At 40.7% G+C, this 25,073-nt stretch overlaps 2 protein-coding genes across 4 annotated transcripts in view; one reads left to right on the forward strand and one right to left on the reverse strand.

Annotated features, from left to right (window-relative positions):
- Positions 1–3,063: 3,063 nt before the first annotated feature.
- Positions 3,064–24,600, reverse strand: LOC137498496 (uncharacterized). Its single transcript, XM_068226070.1, is given in 2 exon segments — positions 3,064–4,341; positions 22,819–24,600. Coding segments are annotated over 2 exon segments (3,060 nt in total).
- LOC136864601 (COP9 signalosome complex subunit 5) overlaps positions 19,865–25,073 on the forward strand; it is a 139,288-nt gene continuing 134,079 nt past the window's right edge. For 2 of the 3 annotated variants that reach the window (XM_067141819.2, XM_067141820.2), the window contains exon 1: positions 19,865–20,068. The gene's annotated coding sequence lies outside the window, so the exon portion shown is untranslated. The remainder of the gene's footprint in view (positions 20,069–25,073) is intronic. The other variant, XM_067141821.2, reaches the window with a different exon arrangement.

Below are 25,073 nucleotides of genomic sequence, written 5' to 3' on the forward strand. Positions count from 1 at the left end.
CCATCTTCAGTGCTGCCGACAGTGGGGTTCGAACCCACTATTCCCCGAATGCAAGCTCACAGCTGTGCGCTCCTAACTCACTCGGTTTACGTACCGTAATACTAATACATATTTCAGTAATTGGAAACCTTCGACCTGTTTTCCAGTCAGTGACCGTGTCAGGGATGGAATGAATGAGGCCCCATCTTGCGGTGAGGATAGGAATTGTGCCGGCTGCCGAAGCCTGTCGCACTCCTCTGGGGCAATGATTAATGACTGACAGATGAAATGATAGTGGAGAGTGTTGCTGGAATGAAAGATCACAGGGAAAACCAGAGTACCCGAAGGAAAACCTGTCCCGCCTCCGTTTTGTCCAGCACGAATCTCACATGAAGTAACCGGGATTTGAACCACGGAACCTAGCGGTGAGAGGCCAGCGCGCTGTTGCCTGAGCTACGGAGGCTACAAACGCAGCATTTCAGTCATTGTGTATTCCAAATTAAAATGTAAACTGTGTAAAACTGTTTATTTAAATGAAAAATCTTCATTATTATCAGCATAATTGCGCGAGTTACATCGGAGTTCAGCTTATCACATAGTGTCATGCACGAGCGGCATCTGGATTAGCGTGGAATCACGTGCGAGCATTCGATTCCGCGGGACGTAACAAACCCGCCTGGCTCTTCACAGCAAACGAGTGATTATGAAGGAGCAGTAGAACACTAGAAGTACAAACTATTCTGTTACGTCTTCTTCGTGATATCACTGAAATAGTTCATTTTTGCAGTTAATGTTTACCTGTCTAATATTATTGTTAATTGCCTGAGCGGAAAGAGTTGAAATTTTAGTATTGCAAATTTGATATTCACTGACTCCAAAAGTAGATTCGTACATGCTGAGAGGAACATGGACGACATTTTAAAAAGGTACATTCAAATGTTCGGAATTTCAGCTACACTCTGCCTCTAAGAGATGTACAAATCTCAACTTACTAGGTAAGGCAAGACTAGGTATGACGGGTATTACAGTAACTTTCATTATGAGAAGCGAGTTTCTCTCTCGTCTGCCACTGATGAATTTACCATAAATACCTCTGGTGAGCAATTTGAAATGAACCGCAGAAAAATTAGATAGGTCATATTACTGTGAACATTATTAATATTAATAATGATAATAATTACTTCATTCTATTTAGGACACCTTTAATAGATGTTCTGGATAGCTGGAGCGGAAAAGGTCTCGAACACATAGCGCGGTTCCTCAGCTGCTTTGAAGAAAGCTTCCGCAACTTTCGAATTCCCACAATGTCCAGCCACTCTTTGCAAATGTCACGTATAGGAACAGTTTAATGGTAAAAGATAAGATTCCCTGCTGCCGGACCTCTTCGCTATCGGTGTATATCCCACTTTCCATGCATGATCTGAGGCATAAAAAGAAGAAAAAAATAATTAAGGGCAATGTCGTCAGTTTATATTTTTACTGCTAATTTCAATACTATCAAAACTATACTGGCTTATCAGAAATAATATAACATTGCATCAACTGAATGTAATTAAATTAAGAATTTATTTCAGCCGAAAGGCCATAACGTGACATAAATATGTATGATACACATGTTATTGTAATTAATAACAACCACCACGCAAAAAAACTTTGAAAAAATATATTTTGGGGAACAGAAACAGCTATCGGTCATCAACTTAATAACTTACATAACCTCCTGTGGCGTAGTGTCCTTTTAGGACACTGTTTAAAGGTAGAATCAAATATCCAGCAAAAATATTTTAAACAATAAACTAAATAGAACATTGAGTAGGCCGAAGAGTTGGTGTTCTAATTTACTAGAATTTCATTGACATTGGTGTGATATGCTTTTCATGTTATGGCCTCAGGAGGTTAATAAAATAAGAATAACAAGGAATTCTTACCTCAAATATCTCCTACTTCTTCAAACAAGAAATTCCACTCAGAATTTCACTGAAAAACATTCGAAGAGCATGAAAACGAACATAAATAAGAAGATAAACAAAGTTAACAAGTAGACTGGTCTCACACGTGGTCTTGAAAGCGATAATTACGAATCTATTTCAGCCGAAAAGCCATAACTTGACATTGATATGTATGATAAACATGTTATTGTTCTTAATAACATACTCGCATATAGTGAAATTGAAATTAAAGACGGGTTGGCAAGTTCAAAATACCCACAAACTATCAAAGCTATAAACCAAAGCGAAAACGGCATGAGACATCTGGCGTAAACTTTATAATAAAGAGGAAAAGCGCACAATGAGCAGGAAATAAAAACAACAAATAGTTAACAAAAGTTATTAGGATAGTCCCTCGCTGCAAAGCATTTTCAATGAGCACTTCCTTTCACTGCATATCATTGGGTGATATCGATCACAGCTTCTGTTGCACAAAGCACAAACACAGGTGACATCTGGATCGTGATATTTGCTGGTCATGCACACCTTGAAGTGGAAGCCATGAACGGCGTAGCGTGTCACTAAATGTCTCAGCTCATAGTTCCCTTGTTTCCAATCGCTGTAGATCATAGCGTCTGTAGCGTAGAACTCTGACCATATTTCATTTTTCTTTTTCCAAAGCACTTCCATGAGGCCTTTATATGCAGGAGTTGCTGGCAAAAGTAGCTGTAGTCGTAGTTCCTCAATGAAGAAAGGCTCCCTGGTGAGCTCGTAGGCGAGACAGGGTGTGAATTTGGAAAGGCATAATATTTTTTTCAGAAAAGTGGCTTTCACTTTCTCAGTCTGTTCCAGATTTCTCTGTGTGCAGTGTATCCATATTAATTCTAGTCCATATGTTATGATAGGAGTGATTTTAATTTTGAATAATTTCATTGCTGTTCTAATTGATAGTCTATTGATGAGTTTTATGTCGTTCATCGCCTTGATAGCCGTGTTTGTTTTGTCTTCTATGTGTTTTCCGAATTTGATGCAGCGTGTTTGTAAGGTCATGCCGAGATATTTGAAGTGTGATACTGCTGTTAGTTTCTTTTCTTGGTAGAAGAAAGAGGCCTGTGGTCCCCCTTTTCTGAAGCTCATGGACACAGTCTTTTTTTCGTTAATTTGTCCATTGCACCAGTTGATCGAAGGCAATCTGCAATTCTACCTGGTCTGTTGATGTTATTACCATATCATCTGCATAGATATATAGGCGTACCTTTTCTGATGATATTGCTTGAACTACGTCAGCTGTTGCTGCAATGAAGAGCAGAGGGCTCAGTGGATCTCCTTGGAGTACCCCGTTTGTTTGATGAATTGGTCGTGAGATATTTATACCGTCACTGATGATTATGCTATTGTCGTGAAGTATGTTTTGAGTAATTCGCAATAGATAGTTCTCTCTTCCAACCAATTGCTGTAGTTTCTCTATTTTTAATTTCCGACTGATTGAATCGAAAGCTTTGGCGTAATCTATAAATATTGCATGTAGTTTTTGTCCTGGATTTGAAAAGGTAGTCTGTATGTCGTTGAGTAGGCAGGTAATGGCTTGGATTGTGCTTCTATTTATCCTGAAACCGAACTGTTCCTCAGGTAATTTCAGGTCAATTATGTTTGTAAGCCTCTTGCTTAGTAATTTAGTCAGTAACTTGAACATCGTGCATTCCAGGGCGATTCTTCTGTATGAGTTAGGATCCCCAGTGTCTCCTTTCCCTTTATATAACATTTTGACCGTAGATTTCCTCCAACTGTCCGGAATATTGCTTTGCTCTAGGCACCCGTTAAGAAGATTGATTATTTCATCTTTCATTTCAGGCCATATTTCTTTAATATGCTCACCGTATACAGAGTCGGGTCCACTTGATTTGTTGTTCCGGATACTTTTCATGACCTCCGCTACTTCTTCCTCCGTAAAAGGTTCGACGTTCGTGACATCACTTGCCATTTCCAGCTCAGGGCGTGTTTCTCTATCTTGAACTACTTTGCGTAGATGCTCCTCCCAAACATCTGTTGAAATGCTTCTAGGAAATGTTGGTTGCCGTGCATTTAGCGGTTTATATGGGTTCTGTTCTGCTTCACGTATCAGTTCACTTTCTTCTTTTTGGTGATGGTCTTTCTTTGCTTCCCTCACTAGGCGTTTATAGATTCTTCGTAGTTCCGCATACTTCATGAAGTTTATCTCCGATGGTTCACTCCTTGCTATGTGTAAAGCATCCAGAGCCTTACGCCGAGCCGCGTAACATGCTTCATTGAACCAAGGCTTTGCCTTTCTCGCTGTAGGAAGGACCGGCGATGCCGCACTTCTTATTACCTGCTCTATACCAGCTGCTCCACTGTTAAGGTGTCCTCGCCGAATGTGCTCAGATATATGTTGTTTCAACTCAGGGTCCACTTTACCCTTTGATTGCGTAAACTTTATGTACTACTACTCTTGTTGTTCACAGAGCAAAGCCAAAATATACAGTTCATGCTAGGAACAAGACTCGCATCGATAAATGGTATATAATGTTATGCAATGTGCGTGTGACATAGTTGTTGGCTTAAGGGGAGTTTGAAAGGCAAAAATGTGAATTTTTTGACATTTTCCAAAATAAGTCCTACAATATTATTTAGTGTTTCATGAATAAAATGGTATATGTAATTAATAACAACATCTGTGTAACTGCTAGAAGTCTTTAATTTTTAATTTTATAACATTGCTTGCGTATCCATCAGGCTGGTTAATTTCGGACATGCATTCCTTTATTTACGAATATCTCTGAAACTACTGCACATAGAAGGTTGTGGTGTTTTAGCCTATCGATAGAGAATACTAGGCGCTCAATTTTGGTTACACTTCTATTTCAAATATGTCTGCCACTATGCTTGTTTTTGTGTAAGGAATGTTGAATTTCGTGTGAATTAGTATCTCTGGAAGTGCTTTCGTGTAGTTTGATTGCACTTATTTTGGTAAACAAAGTATAAATATGCCTAGAAGTTCTGGGAAACGTAAGTTTTGTGGCAACCAACATACTAACAACACAAGACCATGTGGTTCACATGAGGTAGAATCCTCCAACAGTGTAGAAAAAGATTGTCAAAATGTGACACCAAAGAACAAGACAGTGAAAGTGAACCTAAATTTGGTAAATATTTTGAAGAACTGGGATCCGGAATGCTGAAGTTTCAGAAGAGTATTTTGAGCACAATAATTCTATACCTGAAGCAGTTATGGAAGCTATCAAGCCAATCTACAGAGACCTGGCTCATCCAGGCCTTCCCAGAAATTGTCTACATGGGCGCACTCAGAATCCCAATGAGTCTTTCAACAATATTATTTGGACTCAAGTGCCATAAATGTATTAATTTGTGGCGTTAAGAACTTTGAAATGGGGAGTCAGTGATGCTGTATTAACATTTAATGGTGGGAATATGGGAAGAGAGTCATTGCATCTCAACATCAACCCTGGCCGTCATACTATGAAGGGATTGCAACATTTAGACAAATTAAGAATTGCCAAGGCACAGCGTGCAGCAGAGTTCAACACCAAAGCAGCAAGGTCATCGCGAAGGAAAAGGTTTTTAGAGGAGGGGTACCAGGAAGAGGATACTGCGGGGTGCTTTTGAGCCTTAATTTAAAAATCTGAGTGAGTTCTGATAATTTTAAGTTTTAAACCTGATTTTCTCAAAATGACTTTTTTTTTACAATTAATGTTCCTGTATCTGAAAAACTACTTGTGATACATATATTAAATTTTGTGAGATGCTTTATTATATCTTACTGCCCTTACTGAAGCAGAATCATAGCACAGGTTTCCATAGACATGAAGTAAGGGGTGTCCATCTTCAAATATTTTGTGTAAACAATGGCACCATTAAAAAATAATATATCTCGTTCTTTTGGTTTTTATATTTTAATTCTGCTTCAGTCAACATAAATAATATAGAAATGTCAATTGTAAAAATTCAGAGTCGTACCTTCATAGGTTCCAAAAATATAGGAACATAATCTTGGCATATTTGACATTGGCAGGATAGGCCTTTCAAACTCCCCTTAAGATATTAAAGATTTAGATTATGCTTCTTATACACTAATATTTCTCACAACATCTTCCTCTACATGAGGAAACATCAATAATAATTCACTCGATGGGTAAATAAGATAGTTGGATGCGTTACAATATTCTTCTAGACTTGTTAGTGCGTTCTCTGTATTGTTTTGCATAGAACCAATACATCTGTACAGCCTATCATTTTGCTTGCATGGTTTTTTTTGCTATTTGCTTTACATCGCACTGACTCAAATAGGTCTTATGGCGACGATGGATAGGAAAGTCCTAGGAGTTGGAAGGAAGCGGCCGTGGCCTTAATTATGGTACAGCCCCGGCATTTGACTGGTGTGAAAATGGGAAACCATGGAAAACCATCTTCAAGGCTGCCGACAGTGGGACTCGAACTCACTATCTCCCGATTACTGGATACTGGCCGCACTTAAGCGTCTGCTGCTATCGAGCTCGGTACTTGCATGTTTAACAACATACCCACAGAAATGATGAATAATATTAATTTTTGAACTGGTGAAAGGAGTTATTTGTTCATCTTCCCAACATGATAATCGTGGAGCGAGCTAGTTGGCCGTGCGGTTAGGGGAACGCAGCTGTGAGCTTGCATCCGGGAGATAGTGTGTTCGAATCCCACTGTCTGCATCCCTGAATATGATTTTCCGTGGTTTCCCATTTTCACACCAGGCAAATTCTGGGGCTGTACATTAATTAAGGCCACGGCCGCTTCCTTCCAACTTCTAGGCCATTCCTATCCTATCGTTGCCGTAAGACCTATCTGTGTCGGTGCGACGTAAGGCCACTAGCAAAAGAAGAAAAAAGGATAATGGTGGCTGATCAAAGGTAAGCGTGCTGTAATTTTTTTCCTGACCTGTACTTGTGATTTTGGCGTTCTCTTTGACAACAGCTTTTGGCATGGTTCTAATCTGACGGAAAAACTTTGTTAAGGCAGATGTTGATTCGGGATAGCCTTCGACCACTTTGAGAACAGAGTGGGATCTTTTGGGGGTGAAACAAAAATGACGCTTATCATTCGAATGTTTATTGTAACCAGAATTACAACCCGGGACATTGCAAGTCGTAGGCATATTCACATGCGGTAGTAAATTGAAGAATATGCCAGAGTATACGCTCTACTTCTCAAATGCTTAATCTTTTTCACTGTTCAGTTCACGAAAAGTTAATACAAGCTATTTTGCACGTATACAACTCGAGAATGTATAAAAATACTGAAAAAGACCACAAACTGTTTACACAATTCCACAGTAAGCTGACGAAAAGCGCGCGTACTTGGACCTTTTATTGACAGCAGCGCTGCAGGTGGCGGAGAACATGTACACCGTATCTGTTAACATGTGATTCAGAGGTAGTCGTCACATTATTTATTTCTATTCGTCCTGCTCACGGCGATTCATAGTTTGTGTTCAAAGGTTGCCAATACGAAATTCGAAGATTCGCATAGCAGTCTCGTTTGCTCCTTCGAAAAGTGAGGTTGTTTCGCGAGTGCGGTTGAGTAATATCGAGTCGGTTCTCAAAACTACTACCTTGTTCTTGCCGATTAGTAGGGTGCATCGGTGTGTGACGGTATGAAGAGTGAAAGTGGTCAATCAATCAATACTGATCTACATTGAAGGTAGTCGCCCAGGTGGCAGATCTGTTGTTTTCCTAGCATTTTCCTGAATGATTTCAAGGAAATTGGAAATTTATTGAAGATCTCCCTTTGTAAGCTATTCCAATCCCTATCTCCCCTTCCTATAAATGAATATTTGACCCAATTTGTCCTCTTCAATTCCAACTTTACCTTCATATTGTGATCTTTCCTACTTTTAAAGACGCCATTCAAACTTATTCGTATACAAATGTCATTCCGGGCCATCTCTCCACTGACAGTTCGGAACATACCACTTAGTCGAGCAGATCGTCTTCCTTCTCTCAGTTCTTCCCAGCCCAACTTTGCAACACTTTTGTAACGCTACTCCTTTGTCGGATATCACCCAGAACAAATCGAGCTGCTTTTCTTGTTTTTTTTTTTCAGTTCTTGAATCAAGTAATCCTGATTAGGGGCTCATACACTGCAACAATACTCTAGTTGGGTTCTTACCAGAGACTTATATGCTCTCTCCTTTACATCTTTACTACAACCCCTAAACACCCTCATAACCATGTGCAGAGATCTGTATCCTTTATTTACAATCACATTTATGTGATTACCCCAATGAAGGTCTTTCCTTATATTAATACCTAAATACTTATAGTGATCCCCAAAAGGAACTTTTACCCTATCAACGCAGTAATTAAAACTGAGAGGACTTTTCCTATTTCTGAAACTCACAACGTTACTCTTAACCCCATTTATCAACATACCGTTGCCTGCTGTCCATATTACAACGTTATCGAGGCCAGGTTGCAGTTTCTCACAATCTTGTAACTTATTTATTACTCTATACAGAACAACATCATCCGCAAAAAGCCTTACCTCATATTCAACTTGTACATTCATATAATTTATATATATAAAAACATAAAGGTCCAATAATACTGCCTTGAAGAATTACCCCCTTAATTATTACAGGGTCAGATAAACCTTCTACTCTAATTTTCTGAGATCTATTTTCTAGAAATATAGCAACGAATTCACTCACTCCTTTGTCTAGTGATAAAGTCCATTTGACCTCCTGAATCCAAGATATGTGCTATATCTTGTTGGAATCCTACAAGTTGAGCTTCAGTGGAATAACCTTTCTTAAAACCGAACTGCCTTCTATCGAACCAGTTATTAATTTCGCAAACATGTCTAATATAATCAGAAAGAATGCCTTCCCAAAGCTTACATGCAACGCATGTCAAACTTACTGGCCTGTAATGATAGAAACTCTCCATTCATTTGGTATAGCCCTTTCAAGCAAACAATAATCAAATAAGTACTTCAGATGTGGTACTATATCCCAACCCATTGTCTTTAGTATATCCCCAGAAATCTTATCAATTCCAGCCGCTTTTCTAGTTTTCAACATTTGTATCTTGTTGTAAATTTTATTGTTATCATATGTACATTTTAATACTTATTTAGCATTAGTCTCCTTCTCTATCTGGACATTATCCTTGTAAGCAACAATATTTACATACTGCTGACTGAATACTTATGCCTTTTGAAGATCCTCACATGCACACTCCCCTTGTTCATTAATTATTCCTGAATTGTCCTTCTTGAAACCTGTTTCTGCCTAAAAATGGCTATACATTCCCTTCCATTTTTCGCTATTATTTGCATGACTGCCAATTATGCTTGTCATCATGTTATCCTTAGCTGCCTTCTTTGCTAGATTCAATTTCCTAGTAAGTTCCTTCAATTTCTCCTTACTTCCACAGCCATTTCTAACTATTATTTCTTTCCAAGCTGCACCTCCTTCTTTGTCTCTTAATTCTCTATTATAAAAAGGTTGTTCTTTACCATTCCTTACCACCTTTAAAAATACAAACCTGTTTTCACATTCCTCAGCAATTGCTTTAAGCCCATCCCGGAGTCAGTTCACATTTTTATTTACCGTTTTCCACCGATCAGAGTTACTTTTTAAAAACTGCCTCATGCCTGCTTTATCAGCCATATGGCACTGCCTAATAGTCCTAATTTTAAGAGCTTTCTTTCTATCAAATTTATTTTTTACTATGACAAAAACAGCTTCATGATCACTAATAAAATCTATTAATTCGGTTTCCCTATAGAGCTCATCTTGTTTTACCAGCACCAAGTCCAGAATATTCCCCCTAGTTGGTTCCATTACTTTCTGAATCAGCTGTCCTTCCCATATTTGCTTATTTGCCATTTGTTGGCCATGCTTCCTGTCTTTCGCATTTCCTTCCCTATTGACATTTGGTAAATTCAGATCTCCCTCTACGATCACATCTTTTCCCATGTCGCTTCCCACATAGCTGATTATCTTATCAAGTAATTCTGAATCCGTGCCAGCGCTACCCTTTACCGGTCTGTACACTCCAAAGACATCAAGTTTCCTATTATCTTTAGAAATGAGCCTTGCACATAGAATTTCATGTTTCTCATCCTTAACATTTTCGTAGCTTAAAAATTCTTCTTTCACCAGAATGAATACTCCCCCTCCCACCATTCCTGTCCTATCTCTACGATACACTCTCCAGTTCCGTGAGAAAATTTTTGCATCCATTACTGTATATCATTTCTCAGCCATGATTCAACTCCTATTACAATATCTGGTAAATATATATCTATTAAATTACTTAATTCTATTCCATTCTTTACAATACTTCTATAGTTAGACACTAACATTTTTATGTCATCCCTACTTGACTTCCAGATCTCTGTACCCTTATCACCACTCCCTAGACAACTCCGTTTCTCTGAATGTACCTCCCTATTACCCTTCCAAACGAATTTCCTAACTTATACGTACCACTGCGGTTTAAGTGAAGGCCATCTTAGCGCAGATACCTATCTCCTACCCACCCATTACGATCTAGAAATTTCACTCCCAGTTTCCCACATACCCACTCCATAATCTCATTTAAATCCCCAATCACACTCCAGTCTGTATCCGTCCTACAAAGTATTCCAGTGATAACAATCTCCGCTCCTTAAACTTTACCCGTGCTGCATTTACCAGATCCCACACATCCCCAACTATGTTGGTACTTATATCAGCTTGCCTTACGTTGTTGGTACCAACGTGAAACACTACCACCTTCTCTTTCCCCTCCTCCCTCTCTTCTACTTTCCTCAACGTCTGCCTCAAGCTAATTGGATGCCGTTATGCATCAGTAGACTAAGCGCCATTTGACGAAAATTGAGATTTTAGCGCCATCTTGTAGAGGAAGGCTTGAACTATTTATAAAAAATTCCCCACTGCATTACAAGAGGCCGTTAGTTGTTAATAAACAGAAAACCTAAGCGACAAAGCGGGAATCAGTAAAAATGTATATTGCATCAGTAGACTATGCGACGTTCCAGTTTGCATCATTGGACCAAGCGCCACATTCCTCACATTGCGCGCGGATGACAGCGAAGGAGCCCGCGTTTTCGATAGTGCTGACATTATTACGTGGTGATACATTGAGTGGTTTATCAAGTGACGAAGTTCAGCGATGTATCAAGTACTTCCAAAAGTAAGGAGAAGGACAATGCTACTAATGCAGCTTGCTAAGAAGGTTGCGTCTGAGAATCATTCTCTAGAATTTGATGGTGAATCTCAGGAAGTAAATCTAAATAAGTCAAGACAGGGACGACCACGGGAAAGTAGCGTTCCCATTCACCAGGCATTAATACCGTTTTGGCCAAAAGGAAAACCTATTATCTCTGAAGCCAAACTAAGAGACTTTGGTTCGCTGATGCACCTAATACCTGCAGATGCCAAACAATTTTACCAGAATCTTCAAGCAGATTCTGATACCGAGGATGACGTAGATAGGTTTAATGGAGATCCTGATTTCGAGATTGAATGAACTGAGAGAAACAATTTTATTACCTGTCCAGTGATTTATGTGTATTTTTGGGAGAAAATAGCTTTAATCACATTTTCTGTCTCAAGCAGAACAAGACAAGGCTTAAAAATATCACGTCAATACTGTACTTTCAGAATATAATAGGCCTATCGTGAAGGAAAATCCATTCAAAAATTGTATAGACTACAATGGCTCATGTCTTACCAATGTATTTGACTCAGATAAGTTGAAATTCCTCAAATCAGTAAGTCGTTATAGCAACAACTTTAGAGAATAGCTTCCCTTCTAGAATTTCTCCATCTAAAACATGAATAATGTACCGGAGTTGTGGCGCGGCTCGTGGTGGATCAAGCACTTAGCGGGCCTTTTCACACAGTAGGAGATTCAGTTTTTAATCATGGCTGCCGCCACGTTATATTTTTTGAAGTTTTACTCAGTAGATACTCAACAGTTGGGGGTTATTGGTGTAGCATCGTGATACATTATTCGCACTTGAGAAAAACCTTAAATTGCATCAGTAGACTAAGCGCCATTTCTTCAAGAAAATCTATGTAGTGCGAGTATAAAAATGTTGAAATTTGGTGAGAAGGTACAATCTATTATCCTACAACACCAGTAATACCATATTTAGCAAAATTATGTTCGCTCGAATTTACACATAGAACCAAATTTAAACGCGATTATCTCGCAACCAACTTTTGGCGCTTGGTCTAGTGATGCATAACGGCATCCAATTGTTGGATAACACTCTAGCCTGGTTCCCTTTCCTCCACATACTTTCCCCACATATCTAACGATGGTATCCCCCATGACCGTAGCCTAAACCCTACCCACTTCATTTGATCCCTTCCCCCCTGGTCAGCCCTATCTTTCCTGATAGCTGCAGAAGCTACTTCCTCGTCCCTTTTCTCCTTCCCATGACCCTATTTCACCTGTCTTTTCCTATCTTGTACTCTACATTTCCCTTTCCTACCTTTTCCCTTCCTGCTACTTCCACACATCTCAGCAACAGTTCCCTGTTCCTCATCTTTCCTCTGTTGATCTACCTAGAGTTAATCGTATCGATTTCGCACAGACACTTGTCCTGAATTCTGATCCTGAATAGAGCCCTTCGCCTGCAATCTCCTTCTCCTTAGAACATTACACAACCTGTATTCTGCAACTCCCCTTTCTTTCCTCTCTTTCTTGTACACCTACTGTAACCTGTACATTGTTTGAGGGAGGCCTATTTTTCTTCCTGCCTTCTGTGAGAATCCTAATTATCTGTCTAAAACGCTCCAGCTCCTCCCTCATTTCCCTCAATGCCTCTCCACACCCACAGATCCTGCACTTGCACTCCTTGGCCATTCTTTGTGGGGAAAATGAAAAAGGAAAAATAAAGTAATTTATGTGTAAAAAATGAACGGAGGGATATATTGTCTGGGATAGTATGCAAAGATGACACCAAAATAAGGTAATTAATGTACGACTACACTACAATACTACTTAGTCGAACTCTACTTTTATCCTACAACATCCTAACAGGATAAAAACTGCTGTTAATTACTGAATACCGGAAAGATTACACAAGAATTACTCAATTCTAACTGCAATTAAGCCTATCTTAATTACAACAACAGAATTTTAGTAAGAGGGTTTCTACGGATACCTGTACTATACCGGTACTACACAAATATTTTACAATAATAAAATAACCACGCTAAATTATAATAAGATATTACTCGTATACTACTGTACAGTACACTACAATAATTTTGAACCACGTTCAGACGTATCCTAATTACAATGCGGGTACCGTATATCACTACTTATCCTGCATCTAATTCGAATGTAGGACGGGAGGATATAGTGAATACGGATCTACGTTCTTCAAATAGCCTCCTGAAGACCTCTGTGTTGAATAATACCACCCCTCGTAACTCTAATGATTCACCTTCTATTATCACTAACACTAAGTGTGACTCATATACCTACCCAATTAACCACGCAGGACCGTATATAGTAGTTGTCTCAGCAGAAAGTCCTAAAAACATTGGTAACTTGCACCCAATGGCACTAGGAATAATCAGGTATGAAAATAAATTTCCGGTACAATCTATTAAACCCAAAGGTAGAAACAGAATACAGCTTACTTTTCAATCTGCTGTACATGCCAATACATTTTTGAAAAGCACTTTTCTTGCATCACATAAGCTGCAATCATTCATACCGCATTCAAACATCTTTCGTATTGGGATCATTAGAGGTGTAGATAAAGATCTTGCTGAAGCTGACATATTAGCCCTCATCAAAAGTGAAATAAAGATACACTCTGTACAGAGACTAAATCGAAAGACCCTACAAGGTGGCAAAGTAATATATGTGCCTACTGGTTCAGTGAAAATGGTTTTTAGTGGGAAAAACCTCCCAAAATATGTCTATATCTTCCAAGTGATATTAGAGGTTACTCCCTAAGTTTTTTTATCCGGTTATTTGTTCTAAATATCAAAGATATATCCACACTATACGCAATTGCCAGTCTCCCTCATTTCGATGTCAGAACTGTGCCTTGAACCACGCCACAGCTGACTGCATGTATAATGTACTACAATATTTATATTGCAACCTCCATCATGTCACGGGTTCTACCGAGTGCGCGGTAAATAAACAACAAGTAGACATTAAGAAATTAATGTGTTTAGAGAATATATTATTTTCTGAGGCTGCTTTCCGTTTATATCCCACACAGATTGCTCCAAATTATACCCTTCAGAATTTCCCTCTTCTTCCTGCACATGCATCTCCGATTCCTGTTGAAGCTCCGCGAAAGCGGAAGTTTACCCAGGTTATTGTTAAGGATTTGCCTCCTAAACCAACCCCAGGGTATGATAGAATCGGACATTTGAACCTTATTCTGTCATATCATCTACCACGGCAAGTACCGATTCCGAAGCAGCAAAGTCCCATTTCTCCAGCTTTGCCTCTCCCATCTACGTCTAGACAGCTCATACTCCTGCAACGGGCACAACAAACCGCTGTGCCAGTTCCCCCAATACACTTACGGGATAAGTCCCTGATTCCATTCAATCGCTCGTGTTACAACTTACACACTCACTTAAGAATCAGCCCAATATCTTACCTATGATTGACCAAATGAATCAATGCATCCCGCTACTTTTCGCTCTAGAAGATGAGAATGTTAGGGTTATATGACATAAATGTCATGAAATGCAAATCATACTACAAAAATCATCACTGTGCATAATAGTACTGCAAGCAACTTGGCTTGTACCTGACCATAGGTTCCTTTTTCGCTGTAGCTACCGCAGCTACTGTGCCTCTAATTGCATTACGACTATTTTTTGTCATTCATACTACCAGATTTTATGTGCGTACTTCTTTTGTTCGCAAGTCCAAACATCATCCGTTACGGGTTTCGGTCATGACGCTGACATTAATAATAAACTCTTCAGCAGGGGCGTATTCTCCTTGAATGCAAGGCATTCATTGCATGCGTTATGATAACACAAAGAACTGTCTGATTTACGATTTTAGGTTGTTTCAGGTCAAATATTAACGATTTCATCTCTCAGAAGTTCAAAAGGTCCGCGCAACTGTACTGGTTCCGTTGCTTGACTACGTGTGGTGCTGGTGTAGTCTCGCCGTCTACTCCACTCTCGGAAGAAAGAGACAACAAATGGAGGAGTTAACGACGTAAGGCATTCAATCTTAAAATTGCATTCAGTGGCAGACGTAGTTCTGAAACCCTCCGAACGATGTCGCTGCAATTGAAACTTGGTCAGAATTTGTCACCCCATACCCGTGCTACCGTCTGCCATCTGTTAGCAACTTGGAGAAAGTCGACATGTTTACAGCGAACGGGACACACAGATTACCCCCTAGCGAGAACCCAACGTGACGAAACTGACCAATGCCACTAGGGTGACTTATCTCCAGTGCTTGAGTTGTGGCTAACTAGTGAGGTAATTCATTGTGTGTTTTGCTGATTAGTGAGTTCATTCTGTGTGTGCTGTTCCTGTGCTATTCGTCGTTTTCGGAGTTTTATTATATTTTGCGCAATGTGGTATTAACGATGGACGAGTCTAAAACGGATATAATTGTAAATCAGTTTGAAAAGCCATTTACTGGCCGTTCGTTTGATGAAAAGATGCAAATAGTTAAAGCCGCGAGACCTCTACCTTTTCTCGTAAATTTCTTCTTCTTCTTCTTAATCTGCTTACCCTCCAGGGTTGGCTTTTCCCTCGGACTCAGCGAGGGATCTCTCCTCTACCGCATCAAGGGCAGTGTCCTGGAGCTTCAAACTCTGGGTCAGGGGATACAACTGGGGAGGATGACCAGTACCTCGCCCAGGCTGCCTCACCTGCTATGCTGAACAGGGGCCTTGCGGGGGATGGGAAGATTGCTAGTTTTTTTTGCTAGGGGTTTTACGTCGCACCGACACAGATAGGTCTTATGGCGACGATGGGATAGGAAAGGCCTAGGAGTTGGAAGGAAGCGGCCGTGGCCTTAATTAAGGTACAGCCCCAGCATTTGCCTGGTGTGAAAATGGGAAACCACGGAAAACCATCTTCAGGGCTGCCGATAGTGGGATTCGAACCTACTATCTCCCGGATGCAAGCTCACAGCCGCGCGCCTCTACGCGCACGGCCAACTCGCCCGGTGGGAAGATTGGAAGGGATAGACAAGGAAGAGGGAAGGAAGCGGCCGTGGCCTGAAGTTAGGTACCATCCCGGCATTTGCCTGGAGGAGAAGTGGGAAACCACGGAAAACCACTTCGAGGATGGCTGAGGTGGGAATCGAACCCACCTCTACTCAGTTGACCTCCCGAAGCTGAGTGGACCCCGTTTCAGCCCTCGTACCACTTTTCAAATTTCGTGGCAGAGCCGGGAAGCGAACCCGGGCCTCCGGGGGTGGCAGTTAATTACATTAACTACTACACCACAGAGGAGGACCCTCGTAAATTTAAAAAGAGAAAACAAGAATTGTGTACGCACGTTCAATCCAGAAACTTACAGTAAAACTGTTTGGCTCGAGTTCACCTACATGTAATTAGGGTGAGTAGAATTGAAATTTACTTAATACATTGTGTTAACTGCATGGTTACTAGTTGCATGCCTCAGTGGAGATTCCAGGATACGCCACTGCTCTTCAGGTATGCTTCACATATCCCTTGATCCCTGCTTCAGTGTAATCTCTCCCATTGGTGTTCTCCAATCCCGAAAATGACCTCCTTTAATGTTATGTAAATGTAAATACTCTGTAATCTGTTCTTGTACCTCTGCAACTCTGTGTTATGTATATGTACTGTAAATACTCTGTAATCAATTCCTGTACGTCTGCAACTTTTGTGTTATGTAATTGTAAATAATCTGAAATCTATTCTTGTACTTCAGCAACTCTTATGTAAATGAAAATACTCCATAATCCATTCTTGTACCTTTGCAACTTTCATGTTACGTAAATGTAAATACAGTCAGAAATAATTCTCTGTAATCCTCATATTGATGTTGTACATATTTTATATATTGTATGTGTTTATATGTTCAACCATTTACTAATTATCTTATATACACAAACTATATTTTGATGTGTAAGTGCCCGCCAGTATGTAATGTCCTGTACAATTCCTATGTATGAGCCTGCAGGCTCGTTGGAATTAATTGAAGTAAATGAATAAATGAATGAATGAATGAATGAATGAATGTTATTCTCACATGTCTTCCCTATCTTCCCAGTTGTTGATCCGATTATGTTCGCCTGTTAATAAGTCGTCAAAATGGATCACTTCGGCGTAAGATTAGACCCTTGTGTCCCTGTGCTTTTTTTCCCTGTGTTTATTTGCCCTTTTGACTATGTGTTGTTTCTCATTACTATTGGCGGTTATTCGGTCATAGTAAATTGCGCATAGTAGCATCAATTTTTTATAATAATGAGGTATAAGTTATAGTCATCTCTTAGCAAGACGTTCGCGTATATTGGCAATACGGAAATTTTTTGTAATGTGCTTCTATACACCATCGTATATTATATAGGTGGGCCAGCGTAAGGTTGCACATGACAGCTGCGCACAATGTTGGTCACACTGCAATGGCGCACAAAGCGATGTTGCCGCCGCAACAACAGCTGATTGCACGACACGTGAGTTTTTAAAATCATGGGAGAAATGTTTTGAATGTCATCGCGATGATAAACAATACAAATGAAATCCGCCGACAAAAATCGAACTTTCAACTCACCGATTATTCATCACACGAAATGATACGCGATAAATATACTACGAAGTTCTTATTATCGCGATGTTAGAAAATACGGAAGAAATCGGCCGACAAGAATCTTACTTTAAATACACCAATAAATGTTAGAATAATATACACCAGTGCTAACACACAAGGTTTCACGCAAAATCTACAAAAATTACGAAAATTCAGAAACCGTATTTTCATACCTGTTTCACAAAGGTAGAGGCTCGACACCCTCCAGATCACTGCCATCACTACCGTCGCCTTCGTTGTCATTGTCATCGTCGTCTAGGCAGATCATCAACTTCTGACAGTAACTGATGTTGCCATGTATTGCCATTGCCGAGTTAATGAATGTTGCGACATGCCTAACTTTCTTCATTCACAAAGCCGCATCCATTCGAGCAATACTCTCCCGGAACAGTTATTCCAATTCAGTAATTGTGAAGTACTTGTTATTAGTGCGTACGTAATGTTTTGCTTCCCCCACACCGTACCAAATTAATGAGGTTGAAGTGACAGTGGTACGGCAGCAAACTAATAACCTCGTGCCCTTGTTCCTTCGCTACCTCGTCGACTAATTTAGTCATACACATATGCGCTGGGATATTTCTTTACTGCAGCCATTCCACTAACATTTCTTTACAGGCGCTTGAAGTAGGGGTCTTGTCCGTTATTACGGAGTTGTAGGTGCATTGTCCATAACAATGAGAGAAGGGGCTTTGGGGTGTAATAATCGTTATCGTGTCTTCGTATTACATCAGCCTGGAAATAATTAATTCCTGTTTCAGGAGATAGCTTAATTCGTTTCTTTCCCGGAGTGCTGTGAAACAAGTCCCTACTATCAGCCCCGTTTCCTCTACTGCTATGTGCCCCAGTCCCTTTTTACTTCTGTTCTTGGAGGCGAACACCTCTCTGAAAGCCCTAATGTTTGACATACGCGTTACATAACATGATCTGCAGTAAGTCCGTCTCGTTGGGTGAACGGTCAGCGTACTGGCCTTCGGTTCAGACGGTCCCGGGTTCGATTCCCGGCCGGGTCGGGGATTTTAACCTTAATTGGTTAATTCCAATGGCACGGGGGCTGGGTGAAATGTGTTGTCTTCATCATAATTTCATCCTCATCATGACACGCAGGTCGCCTACGGGTGTCAAATAGAAAGATCTGCACCTGGCGAGATGAACCCGTTCTGGGATATCCCGGCACTAAAATCCATACGACATTTCATTTCATCTGCAGGAACAGAGAGACGGTTATAGAAGCGTACGAATTTCCTATCCCTCTCGTAAAACTCGTGAGTTCTCCCCACTAAATATAATGCCTGAATATTAAGGGACACCCCACGGTGCAATGAATTATCACTTCGCACTTCACGACTATGTTGTCGTTAACGAGACATCGCTCTGTATTCGTTAAAATAAAATTTCACAATAATCTCACAACGAAAACAAAAGTTTCATAAACGCCCGAATCACACATGGCCACGTGCTAGTGCGACTGACAAAACGGCAACACTTCAATACGATAGTAATCTAGATATAGATGGCACCACTATACTACCCATATTGTGCCACAATAAAACACTGAAAATATTTCGTGTTTATTTTGTGGCTCGCTTAAACCTTATAACAAGTTTTAAATGCTCATATTTGTGTAAGCAAATAAAAGATTATAAGCACTATACGGAATTAAATACGAATTAACATGAATAAAATACGTAACTGTATCTGACATAAGAAGTAGTAGATTGGTGATTCTGATTGACGGGTGACGTTCATTTCATTTTTGTAGTGGTGCCAACATTACTTACAACTGTCAAGTGCAAGCTTGTGCCGCCCAAGATTTACTTTTTTAAGGGTATTGATACTGGGTGAAAACAGAAGAGCCCATTCATATTTCAAGAATGTGATTGCAAGATTGGAAGTTTGCCGTATGAGAACAGTGTGCTCTAGCAAACTAGGGTTATTATGTGATATAGTGAAGAATAGTGTTTTGTGTTTTCTACTTGCAAGATCAAGCATCAATTATTGATCTGAAGTTTTCATTTATACTAGTGTTTTTACATGAGTCAGAGAGTATTGACTGGGTGAAATGTCATAGACACAGCCCATAAGCATCAGCAAGAAGAAGAAGTAGAAGAATATTTCAAGAAGATTAAGAAGAAGAATAAGACATGAAGTTTCGCGAGTAATATCGAAAGTTTTGCGTTGAGAGTGTTTTGTTATTTTGTATGGTTCGAAATGTGATATGATCATATGAAACTGTTATATGATTGGAGTCAGTTTTTGCATTGATTCATGACGCCGAATATGTACGTCCTATAACATTAATGCACGACATCATATAATTACCTTGTCGCTTTTGGAAATATTGGTAGGAAAACTTGCTTATTTTGTCCCTCTTGTATTATTTTACATGCGGTTTGTTGTAACATTTGCTAGTATTTACTTCTGAAAACATCCATTCATAGCTTGTAAACGTTCTTTATAAGACAATATATTTTCAGGAAATGAAATATCATCGTAGTTATGGGAATTAGTCATAAATTAATACAAACTTTAACAGTAGAATTAATAAGTTAGAGAACTTTCCTGGCCGTAACAGAAAAGTGAGACCAGCTCCGCGACAAAGATTCCAGTGTGCAGGTTATTTTTTTAGAAATCATCGTGCATTATGAGATTTTCTTCAAATATATTTATTTCTGCTGCTGTAGACTGCGGGAGGTCATTGATAAACTCCCATCAGTTAATTTGTTTCAAGATTTGAACAGACGTTTGACAGTAGTATGTCAGTGAAATTGGAAATAATAATAATAAACCACATGCTTCAGAACAATGTTAAACGTTTTCAGTTACTATCGAAAGCAAAGCGCCCAGAACTTTTCTGGCTCTAACAGTAGAGCGAGACCAGCTACGCGACAAACAAAATCTGTTTTACAAATTACATCCGATTTCATAAATTTATTTTTCAGTATTGATGTACGAGTCCGCTCTAGATTGCGAAGAATAACTGCCGAGAGGATTCGTCGTGCTGATCACACGACATCTCGCAGTCTGCAGGTCTTCGGGCTGAGCAGCGGTCGCTTGATAGGCCAAGGCTGTTTAGTGCTGTAGTGCCATGGGGTTAGGTTAGATGTACGAGTAGTGTACATTAAATAACAAATAGGCCTATAGATTATCAGTCTTAATTACTAGTTTTGACTGCTGAGTGTTTTTTTTGGGTGGCTGTCCCCATAACATGTTTATTTTTTTGCCATAATATTGCTGTGAAGCAAGTTAAAGTACAGTACTTCAATTATTGTCAGAGACAAGGTACCGTATCTAGAATAAATATGTCATTAATTGAAACAAAATTAGAAGTACAATGTTTATTTACAGGGACCAATGACCTTGACATGAGGCCTCTTTAAAAAAATAGTCATTGTAGTCAGTATTTATTGCATTACTTGTGCATTATTTGCAATTGTATCACCATAGGAAAGAGCAGACGTTTCAGTTGAATTTTTAATTGTAAGTTATTAGTTGAACATGTGCCCATACTTTGCCCACAGTCATAGAAATATATACGCCAAAAACGTCCTGGTAAAGATATTTCTACCTGCATAAGTAAGAGTGAACGACCTTAATGTTAGCATCTGAGAAACCTTAATAATTTTTCAGCTGAGATCCACCTGCTTTCAAGTACGGTATCTCTAAGCATGCAATTTATAGTCCTTACGGAAATAACTGAAAATTGATCATGATGAAACAAACAGACTAATTTTACACAATTTTTACAATCTGAAAACTTTTGAATTGTATATCTATGCATTGGTTTTTGATGTAGTTTTAACCTGTGGTTCCAAGTAGTCTATCCAAGTCTTCAGATATTCGTATCATTTTTACATTTTACCTTGTCTGAAAAGAGTACATACGTATTTCAGGAAATTAGGATCTTCATCTGTTAAAAGTGCTAGTACCAGTCTAGGGTGTGTGTTGCTGTCGCAAGCAAAGTAATAATAATAATAATAATAATAATATTCTTCTTCTTCTTCTTTAGCGTTTGTCCCGCCTGGTGGCAGGGTCCGCTGTATGGATTCGTTGTCTCCATTTAATTCGGTCACGGGCCACGTCGGGATGTAGTCTTACAGCTTTCAGGTCGTTGTGTACTGTATCGATCCATCGCTGGCTTGGTCGTCCCTTGGGCCTCTTTCCAGTGACTTCCAATGTATACGCTGACTTTGCCAGTGTATTGTCTTCTGCGCGCAATACATGTCCAAACCAGCGCAGACGATTTTCCTGCATTTTCTTCTGGATTGGTGCAACGCCAAAGCGTTTCCTAATATTGTCATTTGAAATATGATCCAGTCTAGTAATGCCAGCTGTCCACCTAAGCATCTTTGTCTCCATGACGCTTAGTCGACGTTCTACCTCCTTCGTAGCAGGCCAACACTCGGTGCCGTAGAGAGCGACGGGACGAATAACAGTCCTGTAGATCTTAGATTTCAGATGGTCCTTCATGCGACGGTCGCAGGTGACGCCCGTTGTCATTCGCCACTTCAGCCAGGCTGCGTGTATCCTTGTGTTGACCTCATCAGTAAGTCTGCCATCGGCAGAGAGTGTGGAGCCCAGATATTTAAATTTCTCTACTCGTGGTAGATCTTCACCATCAACGTGGATGGTTCCAACTTCTCGAGGATCTAATGTCATGTACTCTGTCTTCTTTTTGTTGAGGCGCAGGCCGTATTGCGCTAGTCGGTTGTTCCACTCTTCTGTTTGGCGTTGGAGATCAGACTTATTCTCAGCAGCCAACATGACATCATCAGCATAGAGAAGTGTCCATGGTATTGGCTTGTGCAGATTGGATGTAACAGTGTCCATCACAAGAATGAACAGCAGTGGTGATAAGGCAGAGCCTTGATGTACTCCTACAGTGATGCGGAAATCATCGGACGCTCCTGCGGCAGCTTGAACATAACTCCTTGGTTCTACGTAGAGCATCTGTACCCACGTAACAAGGTGCTCTGGAATGCTATGTTCTCGTAGCGCTAACCAGATTAGGTCATGTGGGACCCGATCAAAGGCCTTCTCAAGATCCAGAAAAGCGAGATGAAGAGGGTTATGTTTTTCATGGTGTTTCTCAACTAACAGCCGTGCAGCGTGGATTGCATCCGTTGTGCCACAGTTTTTCACGAATCCAGCTTGGTTCGTTGTAAGTTTAGCTATATGGCGAATCCTTTTGTCGAGAATACGTTCGAAGATCTTCATCGCGTGGCTCAGAAGTCTGATTGGACGATAATTAGAACAATCGGCAGGACTTCCCTTCTTCTTGAAGATTGGTACGGTAATGCTCCGTCGCCAATCTAATGGTATTTGACCTTCTTTGATGATCTGATTGAAAAGCTGTGTTAGCCATATTGCCGCATCCCACCGTTCAGAGCACCAGAACTCTGCCGGAAGGTCATCGGGGCCAGTGGCTTTTCCCGGTTTCATCTCCTTCAGAACAGCCTGAACTTCCGCGACGTCAATTTCCTTCACTGGGCCTTCAGTAGCGGAGGTGGTTGGGATTGGTGGGTGGGGAAGTTCTTCGGTTGAAAGTTTCTCAAAATAGCTCCGCCAGCGTTCTCGCGCTTTCTTCCAGTCGACCAGCAGGTCACCTTTTTCGTCATTGATGCCGTAGAAACGTTGGATGTCTTCCGTTTTGCGGTGCCTCGATTTGAGTAGCCAGTAAATGTGCCGCTCGCCTTCGCCCGTGTCAAGTTTTGCATATAGGTCTGCATATCGGTTTGCTTTTGTTACAGCAATGACCTTCTTCGCCTCACTACGGGCTGTTTTGTAGGCATCCCAACGAGATGGTGTTTTATCTGAAAGAAACTCATGGTACAGCTGTTTCTTCTTCCGCACTGCATCTTTAACATCATCATTCCAAAGTCATGTGTCTTTGTCAATCCTACGTCGTCCTGGTTTAGTTGTTCCAAGAATAGAGCGTGCGGCTTCATGAACGGCGTCTTTCAGTTTAGTCCAGCTCTCTTCAACCGCGGTGATTGGTGGCACTGCAATTTTTGTAACGTCGGCCTCCTTCTCTTTGTAGCGCCACCATTTGATTCTTTTAGGTCCATTTCTGGGTAAGAATTCAGCTCTTGGCGGCTTCATCCGTAGCTTACAGATGACAGGTCGGTGTTGCATTGCGACGGTTTCGTAAGGAATAACTTTTGTATCTAGAACATCTTTGAAATTCCGTCGTCTCACAAGGATGTAGTCAATCTGAGTTGCATTGGAGCCACTGTAGTATGTGATTAGATGAGTATCATGCTTTTTGAACCAGGTGTTTGTGATGATCAGATCACGAGTTTCTGCATAATCAAGAATTCGTTGGCCGTCGCCGTTCTTCTCTCCATATCCGTGTCCACCATGGGCAGTGTGGTCTTCTTTCCTCTGTCCAACGTGTCCATTTAGATCACCGGTAACGATAAGGTAGTCTTCTGGTGGCACTTCAGCGGTTTTCTCGTCAAGCAGTTCCCAGAAAGCATCTTTTGTTTCCGCGTCTAGGCCGATTTGTGGAGCATAAGCACTGAAAAAATGGACCTTCCTTCTATCCGCGACATATACGATTTTCATCAATCGATCATTGTAGCGTTGCACCTCAGAGACAGAACCATCAAATTTTGCTGATATAACAATGCCAACACCGTTAGTTGTCCTTCAGGTTCCGTTGTATATGAGTTTGTATCCACACCCAATGTCACGTGTCTTTTCTCCACTCCATCTTGTCTCCTGCACCGCGCAGATGTCTATTTGCCTTCTTTCAAGTGCTGTGGCCAGTTCACTGCTTCGACCAGACATAGTCCCGACGTTCAGTGATGCTATACAGAAAGTGGGGGCTCGCTTCTTTAGCCGTCGCCGCCCGTGCGACGGTAACCCTTGCATACTTTTCGTGCTGGCTGGGCCCTGCCAACACGCATCGCTTTTAGCGGGGGACGCCCCAGCCGTGGTTCCGATTCTATGAGACAACATTTCCATAAAGATGTGACTGTATGTTTTTACGGCCGGCTTGTCACGGAGCCTGTCGCCAAGCATTTTAGAGCTGCTGCCAGCAGGTAGTTAGGCCGCTCCTGACCTGGAGAACAAACGCTACGTTCCTCTCTGCATTAACTCCCAGAAAGATAAGAGTGCCTCATTTGCCAACTACACCGTACCGATGGTCTCCATCTCCGCCGAAGTTGCCATTAAGGACTTTGACACACTTCCATCACTGATGAAAGTTATTTCTAGTGTGGCCCGAAGACCACAAAAATACAACCAGGACTGTGAGTCCTGGAGGCAGCTCTTCCGCTCTCTCCGCCGTTGGGAATCTGAAACTCCTCTTCCGTCTTTGAGACCGTTGGCCAGGTTTCACCTAG

The sequence above is a fragment of the Anabrus simplex genome, chromosome 2 (genome assembly GCF_040414725.1).
Source record: "Anabrus simplex isolate iqAnaSimp1 chromosome 2, ASM4041472v1, whole genome shotgun sequence".
Lineage (NCBI taxonomy): Eukaryota > Metazoa > Arthropoda > Insecta > Orthoptera > Tettigoniidae > Anabrus > Anabrus simplex.